Source organism: Ambystoma mexicanum, chromosome 13 (assembly GCF_040938575.1).
Source record: "Ambystoma mexicanum isolate Mex_15411 chromosome 13, UKY_AmexF1_1, whole genome shotgun sequence".
NCBI lineage: Eukaryota > Metazoa > Chordata > Amphibia > Caudata > Ambystomatidae > Ambystoma > Ambystoma mexicanum.
The window spans coordinates 203,313,941-203,337,045 of NC_090938.1; the positions used below are offsets into that span (position 1 = coordinate 203,313,941).

Consider the following 23,105-nt stretch of genomic DNA (forward strand, 5'->3'; position numbering starts at 1 on the left):
CTCAATGCAACTGTGTTCCCTTCAATGCGTCATGTTCACTGGTTCTATGTGCCCGTAATGCCATTCTTTCTGGGTCAGTGCTTTTTGAGCTAATTTGCATACCCAAAAGGCATTGCTCAGCAGCTCTGATCTGGAGGTGAGATTCCAAAGATGGCCATTGGGTGGCGCTGTGGCTTGGTAGCTGAAATGGCCTATTTTATTTTTCCTTACCTAACTACACTTCCACTTGTATTTGATTACTTAGACGTATCCCCGATTCCTTTCTCCATCTGATGTTCGGAAGATCCCTCTTCTCGGGTAGTTTATTTTTAAGTTATTTGCCTTTTCTCTAGGCCTAGGACCTCTCTTATCAAACTAAATAACAGCTGGGCTGTGCGGGTAGCCTTCATCAGAGAAGGGAAATTACTGTGAAGTTCTCACCCTTTGATTTTCTTCCCAGTCACATTTCCTGCTTCTTTCTTGCTATTCCTTCCTGGATACCTTTTTGCTTTTATTCTCGTAATCTGAAACATGAGAATATATTTTCCTCCCAGATTTGCCCTCTTCCACCTTTTCTCTCTCCTATTAGCTTCCGTGCCGCAGCTGTTGGTTTCTGAGTCGCATGAGCATGTTGAGGGCTCTATATCCCTGTCTTCCAGCCATCCCTGACTCCATGCTACGAGACTCCTTCATTGTCACTGTTCTCGGCGGATGATTGTGATTTATTCGAAAATATTTTACCTAATGGAGATTTCACTCAATCCATTTCACCGAAAAACAAATAAACGTTTTACTTGTTCTACTAATATAATGAGGAGGAAGACCCTGAGCACTTCTGAAGGGGCTGCACTGTAGCCAAAGATGCGCTTCCAGACCCCTTGCATACATTTGAGTCGGGAAATATGACCCTGACATGATTTGCACTTCCACCTGTGCCGGTTCCCAACAGGTGCGGCTGGATGACCCGTGTTTCTGGGCATTTTAAACGGTGAATTCGTTGTGTGCTTTAAAATGTCTTGAAATAATCCCTTATTTGTGCAAATACGCCAAAGAGCGTGGGGGTGTAGGTGGAGGCATCTGAATAAGAGTGTCTAAAATGTGCAAATTCAAATGACTTTTGTGAATTGTGCTGCCCCCTTTCTTGGCACAAGGGAGGAGACCCAGTGCTGAAGGAAGGGCACCCCTTCACGTGCACCATAAAAAGATTTGGGTATCTGGCCCCATGTCTTTTAAAAAAAAATCCCTGCTTTCTGCAGACATTCTGAAACCAGAATTGGGTATATGCCCACTGGCACCTTATAGAGAAAACTCAAAGATAGTGCTTTTTTGGTATGTCCGTTCCCAGAGCTAGTAGGGCAATAAGTCTCCTTCAGAGAAAGTGGAAAGATGGGGTGAATTTAAGAAAAGTGGTTAGGATATTTTGCTAGTCATGCAAACAGAGCTAGCTGATGAAAAGCAAGAAAAACAACCTGTGCTATCCTCCGTTCATGATCGAGAAGGTTGGAAAGTAGAGGTAAGATCTTCATATCTGATACTCCTGTTTTCTTACTTTATTAGATCGGACCTGCAAGATGTGGAACCTGGTAACAGGCCAGGAAATCGCCACCATGAAGGGCCATCCAAACAACGTGGTCTCCATCAAGTACTGCAGCCACTCCAGCCTGGTCTTCACTGTCTCCACGTCCTACATCAAGGTCTGGGACATCCGCGACTCCACCAAGTGTGTCCGCACGCTCACGTACGTTTCTGCTCTTGGTAATGCATTCGGACACAGGCAGGATTGCATGGGTCTATCTAGAATTTGGAAACGAATGGTTTCTACAGAGGTTCTGTCGGTACGACGTCCTTTAATCGCCAGTAATTTCAACGCCTGGCATTTAAACGTGTAAAGAATTACAAAAATGGTAAACAACATTTTTAAGGAGGGTGGGAAAGGAAGATAAGGAGTTTGGGGGGTAGGGAATAGGTTAAAATAGGTGGGGGAGAAGGGATTTGGGGGGTTGAAATTACTGGCTATGAAAGAACATGGAACGGTTCTGTCATAGACAATGTTGGGAGGGTGAGGTTCATGCAGCGTTCAGCTCTGGGTCTGAGTTTAAACCATCCATCTTCTGAAGGCATCCCAACAGCTTTGCTTCTTTCAATGGGTGTAAGTTTCAGACATACCGTTGTGCACCAGAAACTCCAAGTGTCAGGTTGGTTACATCTTCAAACAAGGGCCTGAAGTGAGACTGTAATCTGCTTCATTCATCTGTCTTGCTTGTCTCTGCTACTTGAAGTGACAGCTAAGAAAGTACGACTGTTAACGAGACTGCATTTCAGACCACCTAGAACATAGAGCCGATGTGTCGATATATGATATGATATGATAGGTTATTTATAACGTACTTAATACCCAGAGGTTTCTAAGCCCGGACCTGGGGATCGAACTTGTGGTGCTCCGTGTCTTCTTGCTTCCAAGGCGAGCACGGTGCCCCTGAGCTATCCTTCCGAGACTAGATTAATAATATTTATATCCAGATTAATATCCAGAAGTAGTACTCAGGCAATCTAGCAAAGCAGTAACAATAGGAGTGCACCCTGGAGAGTGCATAGTTATTTTTTTAGTGTGCCCAGTTTTAGCTTAACTTTGAGACACCATCTTGACACTTCACCACACCGGTTGTTTACACGCCCACATCCCCCCGCACGCTTGCTACAGTAACTTTCCCAGATCCCAAAGTTTTATTTTCTTTTAATGTTAAAAAAAGTATTTTCCTCTTCACTGTTCAGGTTGAAACTTGAGTGAAAGAGAAAGAGAGAGAGATAAGAAAGTAATAGTCCTCTTCCAATGGCCACTGCCATTTGAGCATTATATACAGATCATTGATGTAACAGTGGTCCAAGAGCGCTTTCCTTGCCCTGCCACCAGGGGTTTTACCTGGTCTGGGAAAGATCCGGGGCTACACTAATGTTGGGACTGTTGGGACTCGGGGCTAGCTAGGCTTTTGTGTGTAGCCCCTGATCTTACAAGGACACAGGCCATATAAACCAGTAGGCGAGAGGGGGTTTCTTGCCCTGCAGAGCTCCCAGTTATGAAAATGTTGTAAGCAGAACTGCAAAGAGAGCTTAATGTGGGTTTATGGCCAAGGCAGATCATACAGACTGACTCCAGACCCATTTTACACTAATTGAGTCCAACAGCCACTTGCATTGACTGGATGATAACAATCCAACACGGTACACTAGATCACATTTGACCACCAAGGTGGTGTATATTGTTGCTTTCTGATGACAGCCACAAGCAAATTGCCACAACAGCTGGAAATCTGTAGGCAGAGCTATATTGACCGCGAAACAGTCCCTCTCAGTCTACGCTACCAGCCTGCGGAACCTCATACTCAGCGACATCAGTCCCATCCCACCCTCACACAATTCAGAAAATAAAACCCCCCATTTCAAGGAGCACCTCCTCCCCAACCTGCCTCCTGGACAGCACCATCTACAGCCCCGCCGCATGTTCTACCGCCTCTCTGCGCTGTTGGACATGTAGCACTAATGGTACATTTTACTATGCTGTAATTACTGCTGTTGCCCCTGTAAACATCTAAAATATGCCTCTATGTGTCAGTGCGTGCTCAGTGGTCTCCCAAAGCTAGGTCCTTGCTCAATATATCCCCATATTAAATGCTTTCATGTTTATTTATTTATTTGTTTTAATTTTTGGTAACGTGCCAACTCGCTCGAAGTCATCAGGCCGCACAAAGAACAAACGAGACAAAACAACAAAGAAATATATATTTAGTAGATTTGTAGTTCACTCCTGTTGGTTAAGTCACCAGGGTCTACGATTGCAAAGCAGAGCCCAAGGGTTATAAGCAGTAAAATTGGGGTGACAGCTGCTTTCATTGCTTTAGGTACTCGTAAATAACCTCCAAGGTAGAACAGGCCATACAGGCTGAAGACAGTGCCATATAAAGCTTACAGGAACGTATATAATGCAGGCCCATCGAGTGAGACGCAGCTCATTGGACTCGAGGGCTTTCTGTAGCATGGGTACAGTGGGCGCAAAGGCTGTAGCAGGGGTACAGTGTGCCGCCAAGGGCTGCAAGGCACTGTCCTGCCCAGAAAAGCCTAAACCAAGACAATTCATACAGGCTGAAGTAGAGCGGGATCCTCTGACTTTGCAGGCCCTATAGCACAGGATGTACAGGTGCAGCGGTTCAGAGGACAAGAGCAACGAATAGGATCACTGAGGTCATCAAGGTGCTAGCATTCAGTCCATATCTGTCCAGTATGAAAGCATTGTCAAATTCAATTTTTTAAGCTAATGGTTTTCCATATGTTCTAATAATATCTTTTTCACAGTTCATGTTTCCAGTGGGAGTGCTATATAGTTGCTTATCTGTGTCTCTATACAGATGTTAATTTTTTCCAAAGAATGAACAGATTGTGGATCCTGGGACAAAAGTCCCACTTGCTGATGTCTTGGGTTCATATATTTTAAACCAATGTAACCCTCTAGATCCTCAGGTCAGGTGTTCAGTGGGGATGCCTGCGCCGGGACGACCACGCGCACCATCACGAGCGCTCAGGGCGAGCCGCAGATCAACCAGATCGCACTGAACCCCAATGGATCGATGCTGTACTCTGCCACTGGGAACTCGGTCCGGGTCTGGGATCTGAACAGGTAAGCGTGTCTAAGTGCAGCCCCTACATATAAAGGGGGTAGCGTTGACTTTTACTCCCTTAAATAGGCAAACACTCCTAACAAATAAATATAGGGAGTAAAACTACTCACAACAAAAATAGCTAGGAAACACAACCTCACACCCTCACAGCTCCATGGGTAAGTTTGAATCAATAGAAGACGTAGTGCCACTGGAAGAAACTCTACTACTAATGCTGCCTGATTCCAAGATGTAAAAATGTTACTTTTAAAGTGCACGTATAACTAGGTGCAAAGAAATATTTGTTACAAAACATTTGTGTTTTACAGTAAAAATAGTTGTACTTGCTTATGAAATACATTAGGAGGTCACATTACTTGTTTTACTCCTGCTAAAAAATAATTGTACTGCCAAATAAAAAAAAAATAGGGAGTAAAATACTCCTTAAGTGTGAACTTAAGCAGTATTTTATGTAACTGACATGAGGTTAAAGTATATGCTGAAGGGATAAGCAAGGCCTGCTCCATATACAGATCACATCTTAATAGGCAACATCGTTGCAGTTTAAAACTCGACCATCTTTATCACTTGAAAAGAGTTATTAATGCTGCTGGTCCTTATGTCTTCTACAGAATGCAGCCGCTCGGGAAGCTGATCGGCCATATTGGTCCAGTAATGTGCCTGACGGTGAACCGGACACCCAGCAAACACGACCTGGTCATTACCGGCTCCAAAGATCACTACGTTAAGGTAACTTGTTCGACTCATACTATGCCATGTGTGGAAACCTTACGCGAGGGGCAATAGCATGAGTGCTGCTTATTCTGCAACGAGTGATGGAAAATAATATCCGTGCCGCAAGTGAAAATGGTGAACTTGGCCCATTTTTCAGCATTCGTCTTTTTTGTGCAAATCAAACAGTATTAGCACCCAGCAGGGAGGCGCCAGCCAATCAGGAGGCTCAGAACGCGGACTGTACGGTATGGTACAATCCTGCATTCTGGGCAGCCGGAGCCCCCTTCCCTTCCACGCTCCACCCCACAACTTCTTCTCTTAGCACCTGCGTATTTTCCTATGCGGGTGCTAGGAGTGTTTTTAAAAAAAATAAAAAGCAGCTTACCATAAACGCAGCCCGACGCTGTGCCGTCATGTTGATCAGGAAGCCCGTTTTCAATGTTAATGACGTCCAAAGTCATCAACATAGAGAATGGACGTCCTGTCATATAGGACTGCACAGCATCAGGCCACACTTCTAAGGTAAGTTGATTTTTTATGTTAAATATGCACCATTAGCACCCATGTAGACAACTACTCGGGTCCTATTGGCGATATGCCTCGAGGGTGGCTGGGCCCACGCTGTGGGTAATGGCTCATTACCCACAGGGTGGGGCCCCTCTCCTCGGGACATATTGCCACATTCCTTCAAACAAGTGATATTTTGTGAGGCGTGAATTCACACACATTATCACCCGGGTAGAAGAGGCAAACAATCAGGTTGATCGGATCATGCACTGAATCCCACAATCCAAGCCCATGTTCCGAGCATCCTGATGGCTGCTTCCCCCTGTCCTGCCTTCTTCCTCCCTCGCTCCCTCCCATCCCTTCTTCTTCATTTCCTCGTCCCTTCCACCCCCATTTACTTGATGGCTTCCGTGGCGTTGGCGACCCTGCCGCTTCTGCAGCAGCTCTGTCTTCCTTCTGGCTGCCATAGAAATGGAAGAGGTACTCCGCTTGGAGCCCTGTCTTTCTGTCCATGGGGGCCAGCTCGTAACAGTATTTTTGTATAAATGAACGGGACCCTGCAAGGATTCCCATTCATTCATACAAAAGACATGGCTGTCAGCACCCCAGGTTACCGGATTGGCAACCCGGGGTGCTAATAGCAATAATCACCCATTCCACAGGCTGTAACCGGTGGTAACGGCACTGGGGAGCCCGGGTAAAGGCTATTAACTCAGGCTCGGGCCGGAACTGGTGATTATTTTTTAAATATGAAACATTTAAAATTTGCCAGCAGTTTTTTATTTTATTTGCTTGACATTTGTGGGACAACTTCTCTGATAACTGGTCTTGGACAAATATTCCCAGCCTTCTCAGCTGACAATGCAAAATAGTTTTGCAACCTCACCAGTTTTTGCACACTTCCCTTTGCTGGTTACGAGGATTCATACTTTTTGTCAGAAATGTAAAATGAAAAAGTGTGCAGATGTTCTTACCCCCAAAAGAAATTAAGTTGCTTTTTAATCATGATCAGTCTGTTCTTGCAAATGATAGTCAACTTCAATGCCTGGTAGCAGGAGTCAAGAATCCCTTGAGCCAGTTTGACTCCTATGTGCAACTACAGGTACACACGATAGAACCGTGTGTATAAAGTCTACTAATGCATTCCACGCTAAGCCAGATTACCTCCTATGTACTAACGGTATGCACCATAATGCAACATGCATTAAGCCTACTAGTTTATTTCACTTTGAGTCAGATTATCGCCCTATGTGATAACTGCTGGTATGCACCGTAATGCAGCATTCATCAAGTCTACTAATTCATTCCACTTTCAGCCAGATTGACTCCTATATGATAACTACTGGTGTGCACCATAGTCCACAGTCTACATAAAGTGTGATAAGTAATGCTTGATTGAGCCAGATTGACTCCTATGTTCTAACTACTGGTACACACAATATTACAGCATGCATCAAGTCTACTAATTCATTCCATGTTGAGCCATATTGACACCTATGTACCAACTACTTGTACGCACCAAAGTCCAGTGTGCATCAAGTATTGTATTGTATTTGGCTATTTATATAGCGCTCTTTCCCCATTTGTATGGCCTCAATGCGCTTTGTGGTTGCAACGCCCTCGGTGACCGTAGTCAATGTGGTGGAGGTTCTGAGAGTTTTAGATTAAGAAATGCTTGTGTGCTTGTTCGCTGGCTTAGGACTTAGATGGCTGGCTAGGCTCCACTAAGCAACTCAAAGGTCAGGCACGTGGATGGGTGCTGTTGGTGTTATACAATAGACTGCTATTGTTGAAGATTCGATGTGTGGCCAGTTATACTGAATTTTCTTTTTTTTGGTAGTCACTGTATGCTAGTGGCAGTGGTGTTGATGTACGTCAGTTGTTTCAGTGTGAACGTCTATGTGCGCTGCTAGACCAGATGGGTATAGCCATAGCTGCATTCTATGGTGCATGGATGCTTGGCCGTGCATGCGGCCTGTGTCCAGAGACATGCTTAATAGGTATACGCACCATATGCTTTGATGTAGTTCGACTGCAGCGCCATTTGTCCAGTGTGGATGGCATAGTCTCATTATTCATGGTCTCTCTGGTGCAAAGGTCTGAGCGGCGAGGGCGTGTGAGGTTTATTGCAGTGTGCCACAGTGAATGCTGCTGGCTTCATTGGCGTGTTTGACCGGTAAGGGTGTTGTTGCGCATGGGGCAATAGTTTGTCAGGTGAGCCGATGCTAATCCTGTCATCGTTCGTGTTGTAGTTGGAGGAGGTGCTACGGTTGATTGTGGACTGCCTCTGCGAATGTTGCTGGCTTTAATGCAGTATTTATAGGGTAGGAGTGTTGCTGTGCATGGGGCGACAGTTTGTCTAGGTGAGCCGCTGCGAATGCTGCCGGCATCAGTTCTCTGATTGGTGTATAGGGATGTTGGCTTCAGCAGTGTACTTTAGAGAGGGGAGGAGTTCAGGCGGGAGTTGCAAAGAGCCAGGTTTTTAGGGCCTTTCTGAATTTCAGCTGATTTTCAGTGTTGCGAATGTGGAGTTTCAGATAATTGGCGCTTGGACAAAGAACGAGGACCCACCCAGCATGGAGGAGTTGTGGGGTGGGACCACTAGGCAATAGGCTGTGCGAGATCTGAGATTCCTTGAGGGCTGGTAGGGGAAGATTTTGTCTTGAAGGAAGTCCGGGCCGGTGTTGTGAATGCCGCGGTGGGTGGTGCACATGGCCTTAAAGGTAGTGCGTCGACCCATCAGGAGCCAATGGAGGAATTTTAGTGTGGGCTGATGTGTTCTCTGGGGGGGGGTAGGTTAATAAGCATGCGTGCCGGACCATTTTGGATTCTTTGGAGTTTCCTTAGTTGGAACGATGGAGCGCCTGGGTAGAGGCAATTTGCGTAGTCTTGGCAGGAGAGGATAATGGAGTTGATGGCGGAAAATCTGTGGGGATATGTGAGATAAGGGAAAATACGCCTGAGATGGCAGAAGCAGGTTTTGGATATGGAGGTAGTCTTGGGTGAGGGATAGGTCCATGTCCAATGTGCATCCAAGGTTTTTTTTTTACCACTTTTGAAGTTGCCGGTGCTTGTCCTAGGGATTGAGGCCATGGAATCGATTGGGGAAGGAAGGCTGTTTTCCCGCATACTAGGAGTTCAGTTTTCCCCGGGTTGAGGATGAGGTGGTTGGTCGTCATCTGGTGGTCAATATCCGAGAGGCATGATAACAGGTCCGCACTGCTGGAACCTTGAGATTTGGGGATTTTAAGGATGATCTGGTTGTCATCTGCGTAGTTGTAGCAGGTAAGATTGTATGAACGGATGACTGCGCGCTGGGGTTTTAGGTAGAAGTTGAAGATTAGGAGAGAGAGCGATGCTCTTTGTGGTACAACTTTCCATACTGGTCGTGAGGTGGATGTTAACTGGTGGAGGTGCATGGTTTGTGAGTGATTTGAGATGAAGGAGGAGATCCAAGAGAGGGCAGTGTGTCTGATTCCTAGTGTTTGTAGCCTGTCTAGTAGAATAGTGTGATCGATGGTATTGAAGACTGCAGAGAGGTCCAGTAGGATGAGTACTGTGCAGCCTTCTGCATCAGCGGTTCTTTTTAGGTAATCCCAGACGGATATTAGGGAGGATTCCATTCCTCTGAGTGGCCTGAAGCCTGATTGTGCAGGGTCTAGGAGGTTTTTGGCTTCGGTTAAGAGGCAAAGCTGCTTGTAAGCTTCCCGGTCCATGAGTTTGGCGATGAATCGTGTGTTGGAGATTGGCTGGTAGTTCTGTCAGAGGAGTGGGTCGAGTGTCTGTTAATTGAGGATGGGTCTGATGTAGGGGGGTTTTAGGGCTTCCGGGAAGGATCCTGAAGGGAGTGAGTGGTTGTGGATTGAGCGTGCAGTACTACCAGCACAGGTAGAGGCTAGGATGTTATTGAGGAGTGTGGGTGGGCAGAGGTGTCAGGGGAGCCGGAAGGGCGGCAATCTGCTACGAGTGATTGGAACCCCTGGTGTGAGATGGGAGAGAAAGAGTCGAAGATTTGTATCGCGATGGGGTTTTGAAGAAGGTCGGTCTGTGGGCGGATGGTTGGCAGGGGCATGTGTTCCAATTTAGAGATGATGGCTGAGTGTCTGTCAATAGCGACATTGTGGAAGTGCAGTGCTAGGGTGTCACATAGGGCTTGGGAGACTGGAGGGGTGTGTCTCGAGCATGCAGTGGATTTGAATTCGGATATGAGTCTATGTAGTTCCTTGCTTGGGTTTCGTGCATTAAGGATTCTGTTCCCATAGAATGTTTTCTGGGTTTTTCTGATTTCCAATCTGTATGCTCTGGATGTTCTTGCCAGGACGGTTTTGTTCCGTGCTGTAGGGTCGGTTCTCCAGGTCTGTTCCAGATGGTGCTTGAGGGTTTTTAGTGATTTGAGTTTGGCAGTGAACCACCTGGGTGTTGGTCCTGATCTCTGAGTAGTCAGTTTTGTTGGGGTGAGGGTGTGATGGCATTTGTAAACCATAGGTCGAAGGTTTTGATCACTGGAGGTTCTTCCTGGACAGAGAGTGTGTGGATAGAGTTGAGGAGTGAGTGTGCTAGATCTTGGTTGATTACGACTTTATTCCATAGTGGAATGATAGGGAAGGTGGTTGGTGGTGGTCGTGTGTGGCCTTGACCACCGGCCGTTATGCTCAGTGGTATGGAGAAGTTAATTGCTGAGTGATCAGTCCATGATAGGGAGCGGAAGGCTAGGTAGATATGTTTGTTTGTGGTGCAGAAGACAGCGTCGAGCGTGTGTCCCCCATATGGGTGGGTGTGGATATGTATTGTCAGGTTGAGTGGTTCTAGATTGTTTGTGAGTGTTCGCGTCATAGGGTTTGAGGGGAAGTCAAACCATATGTTGAAATCCCCTAAAATGGTAAGTGTTGGATGTAGGATGAATTTGGTGGCTAGTGCTTCACCAAGTGTGTCTGCAAAGGTTTTATTGTAGCCGGGGGTCTATAGATGATTAGAAAGCTGTGCGAGGGTGAGAGTTGCAGTTTTACCATGAGTGAGTCGTAGTCTGTGGTGTTGGTTGAGGTGTCCTTAATTATAAATCAGGATTGGTGTTTGTGAAGTGTTTCTAGCCCTCCCCCTTTGCGATCTGTTCTGGACAGTATGGTTGCAGCTGGGTGGGAAGGCCTTGTGCGCAATGGGCTCGCAATCATCAGCAAACAAGGTCTTGGTAATGAGAAGGATATCTGGATTTTCTTCTATGATGAGGTCAAAGATTTGTGGATACTGACCTTACGCAGTACGCAGTATGGTTGGTGGGATGTCCTTGTGGGGGTTGGGTGGGTAGGGTTGTGAGTAGTATGGGGCTGGGGTGAAGGGGGTAAAGCAGGGGGTGGAGCAGGTTGTGTGGGGTGAGTGGGGTGTGGAGAAAAGGGAATAACGGGAGTGGGAGATGAGAGGAATAGCGCTAGGACCAGATTGGGTGTCGGTGGGGTGAATTGGCTCTAATAGTGTGGTGGCAGTGTTTGCTATCTGGGCTGGAGGATGGGTGATGCTAGGAGGGGCATGAGGTGCCTGTGATCTGGGCCTTTCCTTGACTTTTGGACAGTCGAAGGGGTGTGTGTGAGAGTGGGGGGGGGCTGTGGAGCTTGGTGTTTTGGCCAGAGCTGCTCTTGCTGCGCTAACGCTGGGGAAGCGCGGGTTGGAGTTGCTATATTGTTCGGTGAGGGTGTGACCAGTGGTTGGTGGCAGGGGTGGAGTGTGATGGGTGTTTTATATGGCTTGTTGTGTGGTCTGGTATGTTCCGGAGGGCAATGTTCTCTGCTCCCTCTCTTCTTCTTGCCATTCTTAGATGAGCGGAGCAGGATCTACGCCGGGGGGGTTAGCGGGTCTTGGTGAGTGGGGTTGGACTGATGAGGAGGAGGAATAGGGGAGTGCTGGGGGTTGCAGGTTGATGAGGTGGAGGGATCCGGTGATGGTGGCAGTTGAGGCCTGCTGTGATTGGCCTCATCGGGCCTACTGGCGCATCAGCGTGCTGCTCTGCTCTGGCCAGTGTGTGGCATGGTGTCTGTCTAGTGGGGAGGAACGCGCAGAGATGTGTCTGAGGAGAGGTGTACCTCCACTGAGTATGGCACTAGATCTGGGTGCTTGCCCGGTCTGTTGCACTTGGTCAGGGCAGTCGGGGGGCTATAAAAGGGAGAGCCTAGGATTCACAGAGTGGTTCATAGGGGGGTAATGCCTTTGGAGTTATGGGATCTCAGATATTGTATCTAGAGTTCTAAGCCCCACAGGATTTTAGGCAGTAATCGGGCAGCACCTAGATTTGTGATTTCTAGAGATTTGGGGAAGGCCTAGACTTCACAGCGTGGCAGACGTGAGAGCTATGCAATTTGACTAAATATTCCTACAAAGCAGATGGGATCTGTGTTTGAGAGAATGGCAGATCTAAACACATTTGCGTTTGAGACTCCTAGATAGTGGGAGAGAGGCCTACGTTTCACAAACCGATCGGAACACACCTGGATTTTAGACTCCTAGATAGTGGGAGAGAGGCCTATGTTTCACAGAAAGGCAGATTCCAACACGCCTAGATTTCAGGTTCCTAGATAGTGGGAGAGAGACCTATGTTTCACAAAAAGGCAGATTCCAACACACCTGGATTTGAGGTTCCTAGATAGTGGGAGAGAGGCCTATGTTTCACAAATGGCAGATCTAGACACACCTGAATTTGAGGTTCCTATATAGTTGGAGAGAGGCCTATGTTTCACAAATGGCAAATCTAAACACACTTACATTTGAGATTCCTAGATAGTGGGAGAGAGGCCTATGTTTCACAAATGGCAGATCTGAACACACACTTAGATTTGGCATTTCTAGTTAGTAGTGTTGCTAATTGTGCCTGAGATTGTGCCTACCATGTCCGTCGATTCTGTTTGATGGAGTGTGGTCCTCATCAAGCTCTTGTAGATACTGTCTGGGACTGCTCGGGTGGTCGCAGGTGGGTTGAGTGGGGGGCGGCCACCCAGTTTGTTGGTCAGTGCTTGCCAGCTTTCCCTGCTGACACCTGCATCCTTTTTGGGGCTGCCCTTTGCCTTGGGGCCCTTAGCCGGGGGGGGGCTGCTGGGCAGGAGGGCTGCTCAGGTCGGGTGTTTGTTAAGGGGAAGATGGACCAATCAGGACCTTGGGAGGGGGTGGGAGGCAGTAAGGGGAACAGGGAGCACAGAGATGGTGTTGGTGGAGGCCAGACAGTCGCTCTGCACACAAAAAGCACCTGGAAAAGTTGGTCAGACGCACTGGAGAACCAGGGCAATAACGCTTACCTGCTGCCTAGATAGTAAATGGCACAGGAAGCATTTGGCAGACGGTTAGACCCTCGGTATGGACACAAAAGTACAGAGACCAATCGGGGCCCGGGGGAGGGCGCAGGAGGTGGGATCGGGAACAGGGACCACAGAGAGGGTTTCAGGGAGGCTATATGGTTGCTCTGCACAAAAAAGCACCGGGAAAGTTGGTCAGAGACACAGGGACACCAGGGCAAGAACGCTTATCTGCTGCCTAGATGGTAAATGGCGCAGGAAGCGTTTGGCGGTGGGTTAGACCCTCGGTATGGACAGAAAAGTACACAGACCAATTGGGGGCGGGAGGCGAGGCGGGGAACAGGGACCACATATATGGTGTTGGGGGAGGCCAGAGAGTCACGCTGCTTAAAAAAGCATCTGGGAAAGTTGGTCAGAGGCGCAGGGGCACCAGGGCAAGAACACTTACCTCCTGCCTAGATGGAAAATGGCACAGGAAACGTTTGGCGGATGGTTAGACCCTTGGTATGGACACAAAAGTACACTGACCAATCCGGACCTGGGGGAGGGCGCCGGAGGCGTGACGGGGAACAGGGGCCACAGAAAGGGTGTCAGGGGAGGCCAGAGGGTTATGCTGCTCAAAAAAGCACCTGGGAAAGTTGGTCAGTGGCACAGGGGCACCAGGGCAAGAACACTTTTCTGCTGCCTAGATGGTAAATGGTGCAGGAAGCGTTTGGTGGAGGATTAGACACTCGGTATAGACATAAAAGTACACGGACCAATCGGGGCCTAGCGGGGGGCGGCACGGGAGGCAGGACAGTTAACAGGGAGCACAGAGAGGGTGCCGGGGGAGGCCAGAGGATCACGCTGCGCAAAAATAGCACCTGAGAAAGTTGGTCAGAGACGCAGAGGCACCAGGGCAATTTCGCTTACCTGCTGCCTAGAAACGAATTCATTCCATGTGACGCCATAATTAATCATATGTTCTTATTACTTGTATCCACCACCGCACAGTGTACATCAAGTCTACTAATTTATTCCATGTTGCGCCATATTGGCTCCTATGTACCGAGTACTTGTACGCACCACACTACAGTGTGCATCAAGTCTACTAATTCATGCCATGTTGCTCCATATTGGCTCCTATGTACCGACTACTTGTACGCACCACACAGTGTACATCAAGTCTACTAATTCATTCCATTTTGCGCCATATTGGCTCCTATGTACCGACGACTTGTACGCATCACACTACAGTGTGCATCAAGTCTACTAATTCATGCCATGTTGCTCCATATTGGCTCCTATGTACCGACTACTTGTACGCACCACACAGTGTACATCAAGTCTACTAATTCATTCCATGTTGCGCCATATTGGCTCCTATGTACCGACTACTTGTACGCACCACACTACAGTGTGCATCAAGTCTACTAATTCATGCCATGTTGCTCCATATTGGCTCCTATGTACCGACTACTTGTACGCACCACACAGTGTACATCAAGTCTACTAATTCATTCCATGTTGCGCCATATTGGCTCCTATGTACCGACTACTTGTACGCATCACACTACAGTGTGCATCAAGTCTACGAATTCATGCCATGTTGGCACAGTCTACTAATTCATGCCATGTTGCGCCATATTGGCTCCTATGTACCGACTACTTGTATGCACCACACTACAGTGTGCATCAAGTCTAATAATTCATGCCATGTTGCTCCATATTGGCTCCTATGTACCGACTACTTGTACGCACCACACTACAGTGTACATCAAGTCTACTAATTCATTCCATGTTGCGCCATATTGGCTCCTATGTACCGACTACTTGTACGCATCACACTACAGTGTGCATCAAGTCTACGAATTCATGCCATGTTGGCACAGTCTACTAATTCATGCCATGTTGCGCCATATTGGCTCCTATGTACCGACTACTTGTACGCATCACACTACAGTGTGCATCAAGTCTACGAATTCATGCCATGTTGGCACAGTCTACTAATTCATGCCATGTTGCGCCATATTGGCTCCTATGTACCGACTACCTGTATGCAACACACTACAGTGTGCATCAAGTCTACTAATTCATGCCATGTTGCGCCATATTGGCTCCTATGTACCGACTACTTGTACGCAACACACTACAGTGTACATCAAGTCTATTAATTCATGCCATGTTGCGCCATATTGGCTCCTATGTACCGACTACTTGTACGCAACACACTACAGTGTACATCAAGTCTACTAATTCATGCCATGTTGGCACAGTCTACGGCTCCTATGTACCGACTACTTGTACGCACCACACTACAGTGTGCATCAAGTCTACTAATTCATGCCATGTTGCGCCATATTGGCTCCTATGTACCGACTACTTGTACGCAACACACTACAGTGTGCATCAAGTCTACTAATTCATGCCATGTTGCGCCATATTGGCTCCTATGTACCGACTACTTGTACGCAACACACTACAGTGTGCATCAAGTCTACTAATTCATGCCATGTTGCGCCATATTGGCTCCTATGTACCGACTACTTGTACGCAACACACTACAGTGTGCATCAAGTCTACTAATTCATGCCATGTTGCGCCATATTGGCTCCTATGTACCGACTACTTGTACGCACCACACTACAGTGTGCATCAAGTCTACTAATTCATGCCATGCTGCGCCATATTGGCTCCTATGTACCGACTACTTGTACGCACCACACTACAGTGTGCATCAAGTCTACTAATTCATGCCATGCTGCGCCATATTGGCTCCTATGTACCGACTAACTGTACGCACCACACTACAGTGTGCATCAAGTCTACTAATTCATGCCATGCTGCGCCATATTGGCTCCTATGTACCGACTACCTGTACGCACCACACTACAGTGTGCATCAAGTCTACTAATTCATGCCATGCTGCTCCATATTGGCTCCTATGTACCGACTACCTGTACGCACCACACTACAGTGTGCATCAAGTCTACTAATTCATGCCATGCTGCTCCATATTGGCTCCTATGTACCGACTACCTGTACGCACCACACTACAGTTTGCATCAAGTCTACTAATTCATGCCATGCTGCTCCATATTGGCTCCTATGTACCGACTACCTGTACGCACCACACTACAGTGTGCATCAAGTCTACTAATTCATGCCATGCTGCTCCATATTGGCTCCTATGTACCGACTACCTGTATGCACTGTAGCACAGTGTGCATCAAGTCTACCAAGTCATTCCATCCCCCCCCCTTTTAAAACCAAGGAGAGAGCTTCCTTTCATAAATGCAGCTGCACATGGCCATGTTCTAATGTTACCAGCGCATACCGTCCCTCTCCTCCTGCCTATGCGGCTTGAGCCTCTTTGCCTGGAGATATTACTTGTGTTGTGCAACCCTGTTACGAGTGCTATAAACAAAATGTTAAATAACTGATGCCTGCGGGCTACGGTGCGGTAGAAATAAATAATAAATAAATAAATAAATTGCATGCAACTGACAATAACATTTCCCCATTTGTATGAAGCTAGTTTCCATTTTCTAAATGAAGATGTGCAGAAGGTTCGAAGTGGTGAGACTGCGTGAAAACCACAGTGAAGATCTCCAGCATTAGGCAGCAACGCGGCGGAGTGCTTGGATAAATGCCACACAGCCACACTGCCCGGCGGCATCGTTGTTGGAATTAGGTCTTTGCAGCGCAGATCATTTGTCAGTTACCACACGGTGCATGGTCATGCCACCCCGATGGCACATTCCTTACAAATGTTTAAGATATCCCGACGACTTCCTGGTGGAACAGTCCGTCGGCCATTGCAGATGGTTCCGGTTGAATCAATGTCTGCAAGTGTTTCATATCTGTGTATGACTGGGCTGCAAGAGCAGATTAAAACAGCTACCAGCTGATACTAATAGACGGTGCTAGACGCCAAATTTCAACGACAAGTTGTAATTGTAATGCAGTTTCATTTTCTTCCTAACATTCCAGTTTATGTTAAAAAAATGCATATATCCGTAACTCGATCCACAAGCTATCTTCAAATTGTTCCATTTATCATGCATTTTCATGTCTGTTTTTAAACCTAATGCTCGCCTGATCCGTGCTCGTCATCTCTTCTGCCTTCCTCCTGTTTTTTTTCTGCTTTCTAAACATGGATGGGGTGAATATAGATTGTGACTAAGTTAGACAGAACCCTGTCTTAGCAAATGTCGTGCTCGCTCGCCTTAAATACTATTTTCCTGCAAGTTATTACCTCAGAGCTGTGCTGCATGCAAATTACCACGAAGGTGTATAAGCTGCATCGTGTTTGCTAATTTTCTTTTAGAATAGACGTATTGCAATTTACTCAATTGTCCACTAGGTGGGAGTGTTCTCCCATTTTCTGTACGAGGCTTAAATAAGTCATTCTGGCAGCTGCTATCAAGAATTGTCCACCAAAGACAAAACCAGTGATACGCAGTAACCATTTTTTTTAAATCCAGGTCCAAATTTAACATGGCATCGACAGAAATATGCAGTTCCTGAATATTTCAATATTTAATTTACGGGCTGTAAAAGAGCGAATTGGCATATTACTGCGCTGGAGAATTGGTCACCGGCGAATTGGTTGCAATATTTTTTGCACATTTGTGTGGTGGGTATAGGGATATAATTAATGGAAGGGGGTAAAGAGGGAGGGTCTGTGGGTGGTCTCCCGTGCATATACATGCGACAAAATGCACCTGTAAAAAAAAAAATCTACCAATTATCCAACGACCAATTAGCTTCGACCTAATCTCCCAAAGCATACAAGGGGTGGAGAAATGGATTAAACAGAATGTAAACATGGTTATCCTGTAATAGACAGCATCCAGCCATCAGCTTTTCAGCTGGCATTCCTTGCCCACCCTATCGTAGTGCCACACTGCTAAATTAATATTGTTATTGCGCTGGAAAATACATTCATCGGGGAGAAAACACATTGAATCACCCACAACCTGTAGATTGTGCGTGACAGGACGTATTTGTAAATCTAATGGCTTAACATCACACATTCAATAACTGAAACGGCAACCTTCTGCTATGTGATTACCATGCTCTTCCCATTGCAGATACGCACAGAAATGACAGGGCAACTCCATTTTGGAGCCTCACTCATGGCGGCCATTTTGTTTTCTGCAGATGTTTGAGATTGGCGATGGTACGCAGGGTAATCTGGGCCCCACCCATAACTTTGAGCCCCCGCACTACGATGGCATTGAGTGCCTGGCCATCCAGGGCAACATCCTCTTCAGCGGCTCCCGCGACAACGGGATCAAGAAGTGGGACATGGAGCAGCAGGAACTCATCCAGGTATGGAAGCAAACGAGGGTGCAGGGGCTTATGGAGGGACAAGGAGGATGGAGGAAACGGGAGAAGTTGATTACTTGGGGGGTTTTTTAGCTGACGAAGCTCTTGCAGGAACATTATGGGTTTTCAGAGTGATTAGAGGTTCCGAAGCAATGGGAGCAATGGGAGCAAATAGCTCGGTTTCTTCCCGAAGCTGGGTCTGCGTTCAATAAATACTGTAATATTAATAATACAAGTGATATGTTCCTTGAGCAGGCCTGAACCCCACTTATCAAAGACTATGTGGGATTCTCCTGATGGCTGGGGTTGGAGTTTTTGTTTTGGGAGAAAGTATTGCTCTTTGACAAGTGAAGAACACGGTGGGTGTCTCATACACGCATTAAGGGTAGACAGAGTGGTTCCGACTGCTTCCCTAAATGAAATGCGGGGAAAAAATGCAACATAGTAAGAATGCCTCCTACTCCAATAACCACGTAATGCACTTTCCCCATTATGGTCATTAATAGTGTGGCCGTAATGGCAAACATGTGTGTTATTTTAAATACCTCTTGTATTGGGAACACATTAAGTATGTACTGCAAGAGCTACATTGAAAGTATTGCATGGCATAAGCAACACACTGTTACCTCATACTCGGCTTTCTAGGTACCACATGTGGAAAATATCCCATGTGATCCCAACTCATAATTAGGTTGTATTTTCCAGTTACTAGGCGGGCATTGTGGAAACGATTGGCACCTTCTTATGAGTCTGGTAGCAATTGTGAAATGGGCAGTCTTTCCAAATACTGCATGTTTTTCCAGTCAAACTAATCTATGGTTTGGAACCCAAAGGCATGAGAACCCGCATTTTGTGATGGGGCATTACAATAAAAAGTAATGTGCCTCTTCTATCGACGCCTGCTGTATGCCACCACTCCCCAACTAACTCCTACCACATTTATGTACCACCACGACTATACTCGGGACGACAAGCCTTCTCTGCCTACACCTCAAGACTATGGAACCTCTTGCCCGTTAGCATCAGACTCACCCCCACGCTCCTACAATTCAGAAAATAACTCAAAACCCACCTCTTCACGGAATCTCTCCTCCTCAACACCTAGGCCATCACGTCGTCCCTCACGCCGCCAGGCTCGATAGAAACCGCCAGCCCTCCTCCTCTCCACCAAACCCTTCCTCTGTGACCCTCTGTGTACTAACAACCGATGTATATCTGTTCTGTTGGTACCTCTGAGAAGTGTTATGCACCTGTGCTGTTATATACCTTTGTAATATGCATCTGTACTGTTGTATACCTTTATAAAGTGCTCCGTTATGCATCTGTATTGTTGTACACCCCTGTAAAGCACCTAGTTGTTTCTCGAATTCCAAGCTTTTAACCAGCATTCAGAAGTTGTTTCAAGATTTTGGCCATCAAATTATTGTGAGGGAATGTGTGAGAGTAGGCTAACAGCAAAGTAAATTGGCTTTCTGTTCGATTTCCATATTCCAACATTCACAGAAGGCTGCCCTGTTTTCCATTTTAAATACAGATTAATACTTATTGAAATAAGTATATTTAATGTCTGTATTTTTGTATAAAATAAATTAAAGGATAGAAATATGCCCGGTGACGGCTAGTGTCTCAGTCAAGAAATCCAAAGAGAGCTTGTGACTCGCAAAGTAGGGTGAACAGGTTTATTTTGCAACATAAACATGCACAGGCCTTGGGCTGGACTTGGTAAATAAGTCAGGGGTTTCACAGAAATGCCAGCTTGCTTACAGGCACTAGTTTATCAGCCTGTTCCTGGCTTCCCTTGTGCTCTCCCTCCTGTTGGTCAAATAAGATCCGCTTACAGTCGAAGAGGTTTCAATTGTCCCCAGCACTTTGTGACTCCTCTGGGCCATCTTGGTCAGGATGCTGAGTTTCTATTTTACCCCCCCCCCCCCCCACCCAGCTGCTGGGATCAAGGGGCCCAGGATAGCTGCATTTTGTGCCACACCTGAATACGGCTTCTCATGATGTCACTGGGTGCCTGAAGGGTCTGGTGGAAGCTGCAGGAGTTGTGGCGATTGAGTTTGCCACAGTCATGGTCAGCATCAGGTTGCTGGTGCATGTCTATATAGCCCCCTCCACCCCCCTTAAAGTCCTTGTCTTGTCTGTTCCCTTTCTTGCTCCTCTGATTTCCTACTTGGAACACCACACGATGATCAGGACACCCTGCCTCTTCCTTCCTTTTCTTCTCCCACATCTTTTTGGCCTATCTCTCTTGAGGCTTCCCATTACTCGGGTATCCTGGCCCCCATTCACTACGCCTTGTTCCTTCTCCCACTTTCTTTTCCCTGCACCGCTCTTTCTGTTTACTGCTCCTTTATCCATCTTTTCTCTCTTCTTCTTCTGCTCTGATTCTTACTACCCTGCTTTTCTCCTCCTTCCTTCTTCCCTCTTGCCAATGGCCACCTCTCCACTCTCCACTCGCACATTGTATCCCTCTCACCAAATGGCAAACAACTGAACACTACACCTCTACACCTCCCGCCGAATGGATACAGCACTGTGCACACACAATGCCTGCCTCCTTTCTAGAAACAAACACTTCTCTGCTTTCAACACAAATGCATTAGAAATTCACACGCACAATGAGTTCACAGTACTTTTGGTCTGCATGCAGCAATAAAAGAGCAGGGCAAGCTTGCATTTACCTTCACTCCCGGATAACTGAACTCCACCTACCCTCTCTCAAAACCTCAGAACCCCTGGAGATCATGCAAATGGCAGCCGTGTACGTTACAGATCACAATAACACTCTCACCCCTTCCACTTCCTCCATCCGGCCTCCTCCTTCTCTTCTTTTACCCTCGCTTTCAGGCCGGTAAGGTGGCACAGCGGGTTAAATCGCTCATTGCTGTGATCTGCGTTTGATCCCTGTGAGGCCAACTCAGCCTTTCATCCTTCCGAGGTTGATAAATGAGTACCAATTTCGATTGGGTAATAATAGTGCTGTATACGTCCTAGGTGAAGCGCTATATATTACCTGCCTCCTACTTGCTATGTCCTCTTTTCACTTGTTCTTTCTCTCCACTCCAGGCCACCAGTGCCTTCCTCTTTACACCCCTCATTCCTGGCATGGAGCGCAAGCTGTTTGTGTATTTGTATTTATTTTTATTCACACCGCGTTTGAATTCAAAGCGCTTTACAGTATAACAACAGAATACATCGAACATGAAGCAGGAGAAGCAAATAACAATAAGTGCGAATATAACCACTAAAACAGTAAGTAGGACTATTTACATACTAGGATGAAGAATAGGAGGGAGTGGGGGAGGAAGGAAGAGGGAGAGAGAGTAAGGAGAAAAGTGAGACACTAGGACGAGAGAAAGACTTAGGAGTGAAGGGGGAGGTAAAGAGAGGTGCGGAAGGAGGATTAGGTGGGGATGGAGCGGATAGAGAGAGGTAGGCAGTTCCAGTTTAAGGGGGCAAGAAGTTGAAAGGAGCAGAAGCGAGAAAAGGCACAAGGGGGAGGGGGAACAGAGAGTAAGAAGAGATCAGCAGGACCAAGAGAGCGAGAAGGGGCATAGAATGAAAGAAGAGAGGAGAGATATGGCGGGGCAAGGTCGTGAAGAGATTTAAAGACAAGGCAAAGAAATTGAAATTAAAAGTTGGGAGTGGAAGGGAAGGCATCCTAGGTAAGAGAGTGAGTTGGAGATAGAGTCCTTAGGAGTGAGAAGACAGAGGGTGCGGATAGCAGAGTGGTAAAGGGACTTAAGGGGAGTGAGATGGGAAGCAGGGAGACCAAAGAAGAGTGAAGAACAATAGATAAGTCGAGAAAAGATGAGGGAGGAGATTAAAGTTTGGTAACATGGAAAGTAAGAGAAGAGCGCACTTTACGGATATTGAAGAGGTGGTAGCGACATGCGCGGGAGGTCAGGGAAATATTATGGGTAAAAGAGAGGGAAGAGTCAAAGTGAACGCCTAGATTATGAGCATGGGAGGAGATGGGAAGATTAGAAGGGGAAACATTAATAGAAGGATGGGGAGATGGAGGAGGAAGTGTGTTAGAAGGAAAGAAGAATAAGGCTACAGTATTGTCAGGGTTGAGAAAAAGGTAGTGAGATGACATCCAGTTTTTAATGGCAGTAAGACAGGAGGAGAGATTTAGGTGTAAGTCATGGGAGAAGGAAGAAAAGGAGAGAAACAGCTGGGTGTCATCGCCATAGAAATGATGAGAAATCCCAAAGGAGGAGATGATAGGAGCGAGGAGTGAAGTTTAAAGAGAGAATGGGAGGGAGAGTAGGGGAGGTTCAACCACCTCAAGAGACAGCAAAAGTGTAGAGTCACTTAAGCCATGAACATCAAACAGTAGCCTCCTTTGCTGCTCACGGATTGGCTATCCGATTTTTGAATTGTTCTTCTCAGCATGTTTAAGTTGCTCTCTGCTTATCATTGCAGCTCCATGGGATGAGCACTCAAGAGGGTGGGGCGCCAACTTGTATCACACACCCGAGCAGGATGTGTCGCTTCCCGTCTCCTCTGCAGCCACTGCTCAGCTCTCCTAGCACCCTCCCTGCCCCAGGAAAAGCTGCCATAGAAGCGTCCAGGTTAACAGAGGACAGTGCACGGCTGTTCTCACCATGTCAAGCAACTGTGGAACATTGGCATGGACGCGGAG

General features: G+C 46.8%; 1 protein-coding gene across 3 annotated transcripts in view; it reads left to right on the top strand.

The window, feature by feature from the left end:
* KIF21B (kinesin family member 21B) overlaps window positions 1-23,105 on the top strand; it is a 414,008-nt gene that overhangs the window by 363,133 nt on the left and 27,770 nt on the right. For all 3 annotated transcript variants that reach the window (XR_011282930.1, XR_011282931.1, XM_069633645.1), the window contains 4 exons: window positions 1,537-1,717; window positions 4,484-4,648; window positions 5,261-5,378; window positions 18,287-18,457. Coding sequence is in view for 1 of the 3 variants with exons in the window: in XM_069633645.1 (XP_069489746.1) it covers window positions 1,537-1,717; window positions 4,484-4,648; window positions 5,261-5,378; window positions 18,287-18,457 (635 nt within the window). In the remaining 2 variants the exon portion in view is untranslated. The remainder of the gene's footprint in view (window positions 1-1,536; window positions 1,718-4,483; window positions 4,649-5,260; window positions 5,379-18,286; window positions 18,458-23,105) is intronic.